Source organism: Eubalaena glacialis, chromosome 1, assembly GCF_028564815.1.
Source record: "Eubalaena glacialis isolate mEubGla1 chromosome 1, mEubGla1.1.hap2.+ XY, whole genome shotgun sequence".
Lineage (NCBI taxonomy): Eukaryota > Metazoa > Chordata > Mammalia > Artiodactyla > Balaenidae > Eubalaena > Eubalaena glacialis.
Window position 1 is genome coordinate 5,392,633 of NC_083716.1, and position 14,517 is coordinate 5,407,149.

The 14,517-nt window shown below is 43.0% G+C and overlaps 1 protein-coding gene across 2 annotated transcripts in view; it reads right to left on the minus strand.

Moving 5' to 3' along the window:
• DOCK1 (dedicator of cytokinesis 1) overlaps positions 1 to 14,517 on the minus strand; it is a 518,791-nt gene that overhangs the window by 436,328 nt on the left and 67,946 nt on the right. For both annotated transcript variants that reach the window (XM_061183775.1, XM_061183829.1), the window contains exons 6-11: positions 12,678 to 12,826; positions 8,279 to 8,414; positions 6,906 to 7,063; positions 5,420 to 5,501; positions 4,861 to 4,996; positions 997 to 1,069 (exon numbers count right to left, since the gene is read on the minus strand). In XM_061183775.1, the coding sequence (XP_061039758.1) occupies positions 997 to 1,069; positions 4,861 to 4,996; positions 5,420 to 5,501; positions 6,906 to 7,063; positions 8,279 to 8,414; positions 12,678 to 12,826 (734 nt within the window). The remainder of the gene's footprint in view (positions 1 to 996; positions 1,070 to 4,860; positions 4,997 to 5,419; positions 5,502 to 6,905; positions 7,064 to 8,278; positions 8,415 to 12,677; positions 12,827 to 14,517) is intronic.

Consider the following 14,517-nt stretch of genomic DNA (forward strand, 5'->3'; position numbering starts at 1 on the left):
ACCTCCCACCTCCTGCTCCCCCATCCCCCCAGGACAGGACTCCTCCCACCACCCGCCAACCTCCAAACCCCCTCAGCCAACACCTGCAAACAACCAAAACTGGCTAAAATAAAATTTCTTTCAAGCCTGGAATCACTTAAGTAGAAACAGAAATGAGGAGAAAAGACAGAATGCAGGGCACTATGACAGGTCATTCTAACTCGATTTATCATCTACTCTTTCTTCTAAGATTTCACACCGCCAGGAGGAAGCCCCCTCTTGCAGCTAACCTAAACCCCTCTAATTCCTCCTCCTTTCTCTCTGTCTAAGGTGGAGAAGTGCCCTTGAAGGGACTACAGACCATTATCCAGGTGCCCTCTGGCTTTAATCTCCAGGGAAATAACACCAATTCTTTCAGCCTTTTCCACGGGAACTACCTTCAAATCAGAGAATCAATTTAATGAATCTCCTCCAAGTGCTTTCCAAGCACGCCTCTCTATAGACTTCAGGTCAGAACTAGACAAACCCTAAAAATGGCAAGCACAGACAACGTCCACTTGAGGCAGCCCCAGAGACAGAAAAATCACAAGTATTATTTCTCGCTTTACAAAAGAATTCATTCTTACTGTGTGTGGTTTTTGTATTTTGAAGACAGCAACTTCCCATGAGGAATTTGAAACTACTGTATTTTGAAAATGTGAATAGCTACTAGAATAAATCAATTATGTAAAGAAACATGCATGCTCAGATTGGAATTGTAATTCTGAGTGTCCTACATGATAAGGCAATCAGGGATCACATGTAAAATCTTCTACTCGCGAGACCGTAAACTTTAACCCAGGTTTCTGGCAACTACAAAAATGCCCTTCACTAGAGCAGCGACTAAACAGATGTTTCATTATTATTAAATAATCAGTTCCTGTTTGTGCTGAATTTATACACTGAATTATAAAGATAATTATTACAAACATACATTTTCCATATTCTATCTGGTTAAGTACTTTGCCCCATACTTACGGCTGAAAGGGAATGAAATGCTGTTTGTCTTCATCATCTACTTTTCCATTTATTATATCTGTTACATCCATCACTGGGGACGAGAAAAGAACAGAGGTGGTTTTGTTTAAATGCTATCATCATAGAAAACAAACGAACAAAAGAACATCAGAATGTCCTCTGACCAACAACAAGCATAAACTGGCGGAATTTTTTTACATTCTAGTTTAAAGTATTTCCATGTTTGAAAGACCAATTAAGTTATCTGAAACCCAAATGGGGTTGGGGCTTAAACAGCAGAGTTCTACTTAATAAATTCCTTTGTCTATTATCCAACTGGCACTGACTGAGCTGCATTTTCCAATAGAACCTTGTGTGGTGATGAAATGTTCTATCCCAAGGAGCATCTAAAATGTGGCCAGTGGAATGGAGGAACTGAATTTTTACTCTGATTTCATTTTTATGCCAAAATAGCCACATGTGGCAGGGCGACCATACTGGACAGCACTGTCCTGGAGCCTCACATCAGCCACTGCACGGCCCCAATAAGGAAACAGTACATAAAGTGGCTACGGTTTACCCACCCCGTGCTGGCATCTGTGGACACCATTTCAAGAAACACTGGACAGCTAATCCCCACAGTCACCTACTGTATGGTTGAGGAAACTAGGCTCAAAGACCTGAATGAATTTGCCCAAAATCTGGCAGCTGCAACATCACCGATGCCCAGCTCAGACCAACACAGCGAGAAACCCCAAGAACAGCCCTAGGGGCACTGGACATGTGCTCTGTCTCTGCTCGGCTACCACAACTGACTGCAGGTAAGTGAGCAACACGCCTCATTTATTTCCTTCTGCACAATCCCCTCTTTAACAACATACAATCATATATTAAAAATGGGGACAATTTCCATTTCTACCACCTCCCTCCACCCAAGAAAGGGGGAAGAGATTTGCAGGACCAGAACAGAAGCATCCCACCTACTGTTAAGATGCTCATATGGCCAAGACCACATCTTTACCACCAGTGCTGAACCAACAAATAGAGCTCATTTTTCAGCCCAAGTCCAATCAGCCTTTGGTATTTGCAGCGGCAGCTCAGACAACTGGCTCCATATGGGTCAGAACAAGTGAGTCTAAACCCAGGAGACTACCTCCTACAGCCCGGGCCGCAGTGAGCAGCCTTCCTGTGTCCGCAGACCTCTCTCCTCTGGGACTCATCCCACCGGCTGACTTACGAGTCTCTCTGATGATCCAGCTCCCTTGTCAAAGCCCCGTCTCTAGCCCTGGACACATCCAGGAGCCCAGCAACTACTGGCAGGAGGGCAGCATGTGAGCAAGAAACGCAACCTAGGTCTGAGCACCAGTAAGGTGAGAGCAGCCTTAGCTCTGCTACTTCCTGGGAGTGACAGCCCCTTTGGGCCCCCAGCCCAGTCTCAGAGGGAAAGGCGTTGAAATCGCCCATCACCATGTCTTCCCCTCACTGGTCTTCAGCACACAGGCCCTGGCGAAGAAAGTTCTCGCTGTGATTGGAACTTTGGGCATCAAAGGTCCCCGCTGCCCAGGGAAGAAATGAAGGACTTGGGGGTGTCACCCCCAAACTAAGAGCCCAAGCGTTTCTGTGTTCAGGTATGAGGGTCCGTCTTAAGAAAGCCAAGAGTCCACTACTGGGCAGATACCCTGAGAAAACCATAATTCAAAAAAGAGACATGTAGCCCAGTGTTCACTGCAGCACTGTTTACAATAGTCAGGACATGGAAGCAACCACAGCATCCATCGACACAGGAATGGATAAAGAAGATGTGGCACATATATACAATGGAATATTACTCAGCCATAAAAGGGAACGAAATTGAGTTATTTGCAGTGAGGTGGATGGACCTAGAGTCTGTCGTACAGAGTGAAGTCAGTCAGAAAGACAAAAACAAATACCGTATGCTAACACGTATATATGGAATCTAAAAAAAAAAAAGGTTCTGAAGAACCTAAGGGCAGGACAGTAATAAAGATGCAGATGTAGAGAATGGACTTGAGGACACGGGGGCGGGGGGAGAGGGGGAAGCTGGGGCGAAGTGAGAGTGGCACCGACATATATACACTACCAAATGTAAAACAGATAGCTAGTGGGAAGCAGCCGCATAGCACAGGGAGATCAGCTCGGTGCTCTGTGACCACCTAGAGGAGTGGGATAGGGAGGGTGGGAGGGAGACGCAAGAGGGAGGGGATATGGGGATATATGTATATGTATGGCTGATTCACTTTGTTGTACAACAGAAACTAACACAGTATTGAGAAGCAATTATACTCCAATAAAAATCTATTAAAAAAAAAAAAAAAAGAAAGCCAAGAGTCCAGCTGTATATAGTCACTAAGGGCGTGTGACAGAGGAGGACCTAAACGGCCCAGAAACATGACATCACACGATGCAGGGGGTAGACGGAAGGTGGCGTCAGGATGCTGGTGATGGAGGAGGGACAGCACAGGTAGAAAGCCAAGAAGGCAGGGATGAGAAGCAGGCTGGAGGGGCGACGGGCCGGGCAGGCTCGAGTGACGCCTCCCTACAGCCTGCTCATAGCAACTGGGCACCACGCATCCAGGTGGCCAAGATGCACAGCATCCGCTTCTAGGGGTTCATCCTCTCCCAACAGTCAGAAGAGACACAAAGATCCAAGTTCAAGGATGTGCACTGCCTACCTGGGGAAGAATATGTTTTAATAGCTCCCCAGACTGTGTATATGATTGTATGAGTGCAAATGAGAAATACACTTAGGGCTGAGAATCGTTGCCTTAAAAGATTTACCTTTTGTGCCCAAAATGTACATGGCCACATCGCACGATGAAATGTCCTCCCTCCGTCTCAGAGCAGATAGGAGTAGGAAGTTGGGAAATACAGAAGCAGAATGCTCAGGTCCTTACGTAGTATCTGTAGAAACTCACCAGCTCAACAGCTCAGGAAAGTCAGCCCTCTGGGATGAACGTGGACGGTAAGAGATCGCCTGCCCCCTCCCTACCTCACCTCACTGCTCACTTCTGCTCTGAACCTAAAACTGCTCTAAAAATAAAATCTATTTAAAAGGGGCCAAAACAAAACGAAACGAAACGAAGCCCTGAGCTTCCTGGTAGCCCAGGTAAAGTGTCCTTCCATCTCCGCTCATACAAGAAATCCAGTGATGTATCAGAAAGGAAGAATTTTCTCACATACCTATTGATGTAAATCCCAAGAATCACAAAAAGGACAGGAAGAAATAGAGGGCTGGGTAATGAAACTCCACTGCAGCCATCAAATCGTGAGAGAAAATCACTTCCCAAACTGTGAAAAGTGAGAGTGACGCTTAAAGAGGTCAACTAATTAGGACGTCCTGGGGACACTTTCCTCTCCCCTCCACAGGGATAACTCAGCACTCCCTTTACCTGTGTCGTCACCAAAAACAAAACAAAAACAGAGCACACGTCCGCAGGACAAAAGGCCCCTATGTGAAGAGAACTCTGTCCTCTCCGGGCTTTCTGCTCCTACCTTTTCATCCCTTTGACCAGTCTGTGTAAATTCATTCCTAAATCAATCAATCACCAAGTCCAGAAACCCTGCAACCCTCCAGTGACCGGTTTCCCTCCAGGTTGAGCATGTGGGTCAGGGTCTCCTCCAGGAGATAGGATCCACTTTCACACCAAATATATAACTTGCACCTAAAGCTTGTGGAGCAAAGACCCTGAGCTGCATGTGGACCTGAACCCATGCAGAGAAGAACGAATAGATTTTTTTTTTTTCCTCTCCAACAGAAAAGCTTATAAATCAAGCAGCCCACTGTCCAATATTCAACAGCAGCTCATATTCACAGCAAAGGTGATGATCTTGAAACTCTTAAGAAAAAGGAAAGAAATGGATTACCGGCCACCCCGAAAGGCCGCCGCAAGCCGGAGGTCAGCTTCCTTGTGTTATTGTCTCTCAGTTCCATGCGACCCACTCGAACAATCTGACACACAAAACTGATTTTCTCCCTTTTCAGGTCTTTGCTTCCGAGATCCTAGAAATATTAATTTCCATAAGTTATTCTGGAGAACCATTACTCAATGCAGGTTCAATTGAAACAGACAGTAGAAAGATGGATTGCGACTCTCTTCTCCAACCAGTTTTTAGCATTTTAGTAAGTCATTCACAAGACAAAAAGGAGCTAAATCACGAAAGTCAATTAGCATTAAATGAATTTAAGATCCAAGTTTAAGAGACATACTCAATGTAATGGAGTACACATCTTTGTTGTGGGGATTCTAAGGGTAGCTAAAGACCCAGAAGATTCCTGGGCAGTTATGTTATTATAGTAAATTAACAAGTATTAAAGGCATCCCAAGGACCCATGCTCTAGTGTGGTGAGAAGTCAGACGGCGGTCATTAAAAGTCGTCATTACAATGGTGGGCAATTCAAATGAACATCTTTGGTTGCACTTACAGTGAAAACAGCTCGCAAATTATGTAATCTGTCTATATCTTTAGGCAATCCTGAACTTGACCAGCGAACCAGGTAGTTTTCACTTGAAAAAAAGAAATAAAAGCACATTAATTTCCCAAATAGAACAGGGTACCAAATGTACATCCACACTGACTTTTAATGAATACCACGGAGGTCCACTATGCAGACAACTAAATGGGTTCAGAAATATCAACCACATCAGATACAGCTGCTCTGCCATTACCATGTAAGCAATTTCCATACAGGATAGTACGCAAGGACAGCCTATACAAAATCCTTGAGGTTTTAATTTTGGATATCCAGGGTTATAATTCCAAAGGAACTATATGCAAATGGCATTTCAAAGTTTTTATTACTTTTTTAACCACTTTTTAAAATTGAAGTAGAGTTAATTTACAATGTTGTGTTAGTTTCAGGTGCACAGCGCAGCGATTCAGTTATATACATATGTATTCTTCTTCATATTCTCTTCCATTATAGGTTATTACAAGACACTGAATATACAGTTCCCTGTGCTATACAGTAGGTCGTTGTTGTTTATTTTACACAGTTGTGTGTATATGTTAAAAGTTTATTATGAAAAGCATATTTGTTCATTTGGAACAATTATAGTCTCACATTCACCATTCATTCATTTATAGTATAAAGTAAAACTGCCTGATTATTTCAGAGCCTGACACAAACCAAATATGACCTAAAAATACATACTGAATCCTACAACAAGAAGAAATAAAGTCCTTATCAGAAGTGGCTATGAAATTTGTTCTGTTTTCTGTCATATACTAAGTTTTTAAATTTTCAATAATACGAGTGAAGATTCTAGACTTTTAAAACACACACACACACACACACACACACACACACACACACACACAGTTTAAACCATACATTTTCCCCTCTGGACAAAGAGAAAGTTATACTGAGGAACAAAAACAAGAACTGAGAAAGAAAGCACATGAGAAAGGACAGACATGGCGGAGATGGGATTTACAATATTTTATTGAACAAACATTCTTTGAGAGCCTTTACATAGCAGGCACCGTTCTAGACACTGTATCCCAGCCAACCATCTTGGAGAAATAACAGTAGGTCAAAGGTCCAGAAATGACATTCACAGAGAACCAAAGCTCGAAAAAGCAAGATTAAGACAAGAGCAATATATTGGGTGGGGCTGGGGGGGCGGTGGTCAACAAACAAAACATCCTCTAAAGACAACATAGGAAGCATGACTTCAACCTGTAGTTGCCAGGTCCTTATAACATTACAAGACTACAGCTTTACCATCAAATATCCACGTATGCGCAGGAAAGCTGACCCTGACGCAGAGTTCAGCTACCTGGGGGAAGTCTGGCCAGCTGATCACCCCTAGGGCTCCCTGCAAGAGCAAGACTTTGTGGGGGGTCCTGAGGCCATCTTCCCAACAGTAACCAAAGAGGAAAGACAGCAGCCAGGGAATGTCACTGACCTGATGAACTTGGACTCCACAGGGTCATACAGAGACATGAGCACTTCAGCATCTTCTCCGATTTTACACACCACGTTTTTGAGGTTGACAAACAAGGCCAGAGAAGGGGTGGCAGCAAACTTGGCTTGCCTGTTAATGTCTATGTTCTGCTTTTGAGACTGTCAGTGGAAATAAAACAATACAACAGAAAGTCGACAAGAGCAACACTCTTGGCTACCGCTTGCTTTGTTCATTCCCGACAGAACAGAAAACCATGTGAAAGTAGCTGCAATAACACAGCAAGGCCCTTCATGCAGTGTCTTCCTTGTCCTCACCTGACACTCTCATCACAGGCACGCACCCAACTGAAAATAACAGCGCCCTGTGCGATGGTCCCAGTCCCATAGCAGCTTACACTGAGTATTTTCTTCAGATACAAAACATTTAGGGGCCCAGTCAATGAATCAGAATGGAGACTACATGCGGAGCTGCTTGTTTACTTTTTGGTTCTCCCATTAGATCAAACCCTCCGAGGACACCTCTGTTATTCATCATTATGGCCGCAGTACCGGCGCAGAGTAGGTGCTCAACAGGTGCTGAATGGATGGCTCAATCAGGCAATCGAGTTCTCAGTATCAACTACATACAAGATACCATTAAAGGCCACGGAAGATGACAAAGATCAATGAGATACGTGTTCCCTGCCCTCACTGAGCTTGTTTTTTTTAATTAATTTTCACTGGAGTATAGTTGCTTCACAATGTCGTGTTAGTTTCTACTGTACAGCAAAATGAATCAGCCTTACATATACATATATCCCCACTTTTTTGGATTTCCTTCCCATTTAGGTCACCACAGTGCATTAAGTAGAGTTCCCTGTGCTCTACAGTATGTTCTCATTAGTTGTCTATTTCATACATAGTATCCATAGTGTATATGTGTCATTCCCAATCTCCCAGTTCTTCCCACCCCCCGTTCCCCCTTGGTATCCATACATTTGTTCTCTACGTCTGTGTCTCTATTTCTGCTTTGCAAATAAGATCACTGAGCTTAGATATGTCACTCTCCTACTCCTATCAAAGAGGAAACACAGAATCGAGTATTGTTTCCCATGAGCTAAGACCACAAAGCCAATGTCATTAAAATACTGCCCCCTGAGCTGAAGCACACCCCCCTCAAGGGATGAAATGCTTTCAGGTCATCAGCAGCATGTTTTTGACGCTGGGCTCCATTCCACCCCTTGTTGTATGAAATATACTGTGTAGCTGTGCCTTTTCAGGTCCTTTTCAGTGCACATAATGGGCATCACTGGTGATGTTTTACTAATGTAGTAAACTGCTGCTGAGAAAATGTGCTCCATATGTAAATGGCATATTACAGAGAAGTGAACTTACTTTTTCTTCTTGTAATCTTTCCTCCACTTGTTTAGAAGCTACTTCGTGAGCTCTGAAAAGACTAATCGTGCTAGTTAGTTCTGGATCCAGAATGTTCCCATCTTCATCTCTCACCACCAAGTCCAAATCAAGGATCCTAGAACAACAAGAATTCAGAACTTCACAACCCAAGGGCTTTGAATTCTCTAACAAACTTCAGTCCCAGCAACTGAGCAGAAAACATCACAGAAAGTCGGGGTCATCCATACAATATTAGGAAACACAGTTCTGCAAGGTCACTGCCTTTAACTTAAAATGTATACCCTTGGAATTAAAAAAACAAAAAACAAAAAAAAAACTTATTCAGTTTTTACTTCCATTGCCATAGTGGCTTTGTCTTACAGATCTACAAAGTCCAAATGAAATGTATGTTGCTAATTACCATGTGAAGTGTATGGACAGTTTAAAGCACACACATGCCATGTATATACTGCGGCATACGTGTGTATATAAATTTGCGTGTGTACGTGTACGTATATACAGTCACATGCCCACCAGTATGCCCAAATATATACAGCTGGTGGCTGGGGAGAGGTGAGAGGAAGGAAACGCTGGAGCAGAGGCACACCCACCGCTCCATGTCCTCACCGCTGTCTCTGGCAGGTTCCACTGCACTACTTTCCTTCTACCTAGAGTCAGTTCTAATCCCTTAATTAACCCAACAGAAGATTTTCGATAAAGACGTTCTACCGTTTCGACATAGAACATATGGAAGTCATCCACAGTAATGTTAAGCAACGTTCTGGCCAGATGGCTAAATGGAGTAGCCAACTTAGAACACAGGCAGCATCTGACTAATACACCTGTCCGTCTATATCTGGAAATGTTTTTGGCAACATTCTCTCCATTTCCCCAAATCCAACGAAATAGTTAGGTGATTTTTACCACAATGTTTATTTAAAGAATAAACAAAGGCAATTATATAAAGAAAGAAACCAAGAGCTGTGCTACGGTGGTATGTTCTGGTGTCCTTTTAACAAGACATGAGGATCTTAACCACAGATGCCTTATACTTTGCCTTTGGGATTTTTCCTCCGCCTCTTAACAAGTCTATAGAAGCAGGACATTTTTATTTTTTTTAACCATACAACAAAGGAAAACATCTTTTGAAATGAAGATAAATTTCAATTAGAGAATATGTTTAACAGTTACAAGTTGAAGAGGAAAGTTGACTTGGCAGTAAAACTTCCATTTAGATGAACTAATCTCTGACTTCTCAGAGGTCACACACCTTAAAGCTACACGTGAATGAGTCTGATAACGTGTCAAGCAGGTTTAGTTTTGTGGGTTGTGCTGGACCACTGCACTATTTGTGGAAGGCAACCACAAAAACCTCATTTTATCCTGTTAATATATCTACTGAGCAAACTCACTGATGGTGAAACAAGACCAACCGGGCCTGTCGGCAGCACGAGGGTAAACAGGCTTTTAAACAAATAGAGGGTTTTCCCTTTGCGTGAGAAGAACCTTAGTGGCTGTAATGATTGTGAGGGGTTTCAAGAGGTACAGGAAATAAAACTTTTATGCTCTTATTAGCTGTCTTTGTAACAAGATTCACCAATTTGGTAAAGCCCCTCCCTCTTAAATATTACTACTCATCCCCTGGGAGGAGCCAGTGCTGGTGTGGGTGGAGTCAATGCTAATGAAGTGGGATCTGTTCTGATGTGGGCGGGGTCAATGCTAATGAAGTGGGATCCCTTCTGATGTGGGCAGGGCCAGGGCTGGCATGGGCAGAGTCACTGCTGTTTAGGGTGGGTAGGGGTTCCTGTTCTGGTGTGGGCAGAACTACAAAGCATCTGGCTTTAGGAGGACTCGCCAGAAGGTCCTGCAGGCCACACAGAATCAGCCTCCCTGAGAAGCAGAGGCTCTGGCCATGCTCCTGCTGTGTACATCCTGCCATGTACCTCAGGCCTGCCAGTACAGATGGTCAGACCCATTTCACAAAGGAGGAAACCTAAGCTCACAGAAACATCTAAAAGACCCCAGGGCCTGGATTCTGAGCCAGAACCCTCTCATGGCAGAGCCCATGCTCTTTCCAGAATGCCACATGGAAGCTGCCATAGGAAGTGGTCTCTCAGGGATCTTCACACCAACCATTCCATGCGCTGTTCTCAACAGCTGGTGTTCCGGTGGTTCTGAATCCAGACTGAGCCTCCACTGTGAAGGTACATTGCAGCAGAGCAAGGGGCTCTAACACCATTAGAAACTAAATCCGTGGAAGCCCAAAGCACCCTTTGGGGGGAGGGACCCCTGAAATTATGTGCAAAATTGTGTGTGTGTGTATGTGTATGTGTTATGTATGTGCATTTTCCTAGAGAGATGGTCCATGACCTTAATCACATTCTCAAATGTCTCCCAGAAACCATTTTAAAATCTGACTTTCAACACAGTGATTTTATTTTCTACTATTTTGTTTTCTGAAGAAGGAACTAGAAAGATATGCACAGAGTATTGGGCTTTAGAGAAGTTATGGAGTAGATCTGAGTTCCTTGGGCAAAAACCTATCTTGTTAAGGACTGCATTTCCTATCAAAGTAGTAAATTACGTTTGGAAATACTTCCTCTCTTAACTAGATTGTTCCATGACATAATGTATTTTGGCTTCCCGCGGCCAAATTAAGCAGGTGGTTTCTGGACATAAGTTCAAAATATGATACTCCAAGAGAAAATAAAATCAAAGCTCCAAAAGTTTGATTTTTTAGGCAGGTGGTCTTGAAATGGGTTTCACTGCAGCAATATCTAATATCCTATACCCAGAAATCTCTGGCTTTCTGGGGGAAAAAAAATTAAAAAGCCTTCTCCTGTAGCCTTTTCTAATCCAAACATTACATCTTACTAATAATGCAGCTTTTAAAAACTTTTCACACTTGAAAGTCTGAATGACCAGAAAACAAAACTGTTATAATTCTGATTTTACAAAACACTTTTTTAGTTTTTCCAGGGCTCCCTTCAGCTGAATGGAGCTATTTTCTGAGCTTTACGTCCTAATGTGTAAAATGAGGAGGTTGGACTAAACCAGGAGTTTCCCAATCTCCTGTCCATCACAGTGCAAGTCTGTTTTTAAAGACTGGGATTTCTAGCCAGCATTCCAGACATCAGCAATCAGGATCTTAAGGAGTGGTTCCCAGGATTCTATACTTTGAAAGCTTTCCAAGTGATTCTGATATAGACCAGCATTTGGGGGTCCTGTGACCAGATACTTTTTAAGGCTTCTTGCAGCTCTGACATTATATGAACAGTCAAATAGCTTTCCGGTAGAAAAGGGCGTGGCCTCATTCTGGTTACAGAATGTGGGAGAACTGGGATGCCTGTGCATGAGAAATGCATGCCCACACTAGAACAGGCATCTCTGTGGGAGAGCGAGTGCACCATTGTTAAAGGCATTCAAGCAGAGCTGGGCGGCGCCCTGCTGTAAATGGGAACTTTTGCATGACACATGCTCCTGTAAAACAATTATGTGTTGTTTATATCGAAAATGCAAATTTAGCTGGCTGTATTTTTTTTCCAACAAAAGGTCTCACATATTTATTATTAAGCCAAAGCACTAGTGCAGAAAAACTGACACAAAAATAAAACACATCCGGCTGTTCAGATAGTAGTGATGTTCTCAGAGAGATATGGTAAGATGCACGTGATCTTGACCCAGCATAAATGTGTGCCACCTCATGCGAGGCTCCTTATAGACCCAGCTTGGTTCTTCTCCAATGTCTTCTCTTGGAATTGTACCTGATTTTATTACCAGTTTTCATTCGAATCCATTGGGGAATAGGACAATTCTCCTTTTGTTCCTTGGCCAGGAATCACTTGATCCTGAAAGTCTTGTGAGAAGACATGGCAAGGAGCAAATTCAACCACACATAGGATGACGGAGAAGAGACGAGACCAGCTGGCTGTATTTTTGTTCGCCAAATCTGGCGTCCCTACACTGGTGACAAGTTTTAAGGTGCCCTTCGATGCCCCTTCCAACTTTCAGAACGCAGGATTGCACAGAAAGAAACCTGGTGCTTGTTACTACACAAAGTACCCCCATGTCTGGACTCAAGGTCAAATACTGTCAGCAGAAAGGAAACGTTCCGCGTCAGGGGAATCACTGTGCGGTCCCCTCTGGAAGAGTGACAATGACAGGTTACCCCAGGCCCATCTTCTTGAAAAGAATACTTTTCAAAAATGACTCAGAAAACTCCTGATCTTCAGGATCCAAGAGAATATAGCTCATCCTTTTAAAAATGAAACCCGTGCCATTATTTTGATGTTAGAAATTTTGTTTTATCGTAAGATAGGATTATATTCTCCTCAAAGTTTATGGGGATGCTATTATATTGGATAATTTAAGCATGAAATCATCTTTCAAATAAACAAACCTGTTTCCATAATCAATTTTGGCAGTGACTTTCTTCTTCAGTTCTTTGAGCTCATCCTGTGGCAGAGTTCCAGAAAGAATTTGCGATCGCCACTCAATAAGGTCGTAGATCATGTGCCGAACGTTTCGAAACATCTCCCTGTTATCTTGCTAGACGAGGGGGGAAAAGCCAATTGTTAAGTTCTTGATTTAAAAGAGCATTGTGGATTTCTTTTTTTCTCAAATAGACATGTCTGTGCTTTATATGATGGTGTTCAATTAATTTCAAATTAAAGATGTTTTTAGCATGAAACTGAACACATTAGATAGAATTTGGTTCCCAACACACACGAAAAGATTAAAAGAATAAAAGACAATGCACGATCTTGCATATTCCAGCCAACCAGAGTGGACCAGGGCAGGATCTGGACTTGGTGCCTCAAAGCCAGCACGGGAGCTTCTAGAATTTGGCCCATGAATGGGCAACCCTTGTAGCTCCCTGAGGAAGTGCCCAGCCTACAGATCTTGCCTACTGAGACTTCAGAATACCTTCTCCCCCAACAATTCTCAGCACACAGAGAAACTCAACCCTGAGGCCTGCCTGTCAGCTGAGCTACAAGAGAATGTGGCTCTGGGCTCTTCTGGTGACTGTGGTGCATTTGGCATGTGCAGAGAGGCTTCTGCAAAAGGCAAAATCTGAATCTACAAGCTCTCGGTGCGTTTACGCCAAAAGGGAAGCACAAACAAGATACAAAATTCATACCTCTTATCACTTTCTACATATTCCAAGGGGTTTGATGGTACAAAGAAAAGCAACAGTTTTGCAACAGCAAGAGTACAATTCATCAAGAGGGACTTCCCTGGTGGCACAGTGGTTAAGAATCCGCCTGCCAAGGCAGGGGACACGGGTTCGAGCCCTGGTCCGGGAAGATCCCACATGCCGTGGAGCAACTAAGCCCGTGCGCCACAACTACTGAGCCTACGCTCTAGAGCCCGCGAGCCACAGCTACTGAAGCCCGCGCGCCTGGAGCCCGCGCTCCGCAACAAGAGAAGCCACCGCAATGCGAAGCCCGCGCACCGCAAAGAGTACAATTCATCAAGAAAATGAGGAATTACCCAAAGGAAAAAGAATCCTGTGGTTATTTCCATGAAAAAAAATCTAGGTGAAACCTAACTTGATAAAATTCTACATGGCATGGTGCCTATAAAAAATTAAAATGTGGTCATTGCTACATTTTAGAGTAACTTCTCCTCTACACAGCTGCATCTCTCACCCCCACTATTTCTATATTTGACATCCTTTCTAGGAATTTCTAAGATCCCCACCACTTACCCATCCTATCATGCCCTAACAGATTATCTTCCATCCCATGAGCTTTTTTCCTTAGTATCATCCTAATCTTAATTTCTTTCTATTTTTTTTTTTCCACCACACCACAAGGCTTGCAGAATCTTAGTTCCCCAACCAGGGATCGAACCCGGGCCCACGGCAGTGAAAGCACTGAGTCCTAACCAACCACTGGACGACCAAGGAATTCCCATAATCTGAATTTCTTAAATGAAAACTAAATAATCAAAATCAATGGTTTATTCTAAAATTAAGTTTGTTTCCATCTTATTAATTCTCCTTGTCCAGTTTTATAAAGCATTACCAAATATCCAAAATCCTTAATATTTTCCTAACTTGTCTACAGCCACAGAGCAGAGGGGAAAAAAAATATTTATGAGCTATATGTACATATAATATATATAAAATAAGCATTGTTGTTTAGCTTTGCACAAATCTAGCAATGTAAATCCCTAAGAGGCAAAAGTAAATTTTTTAAAAGGAAACCAAGGTGATAGTTAGGAATGCCTGTTCC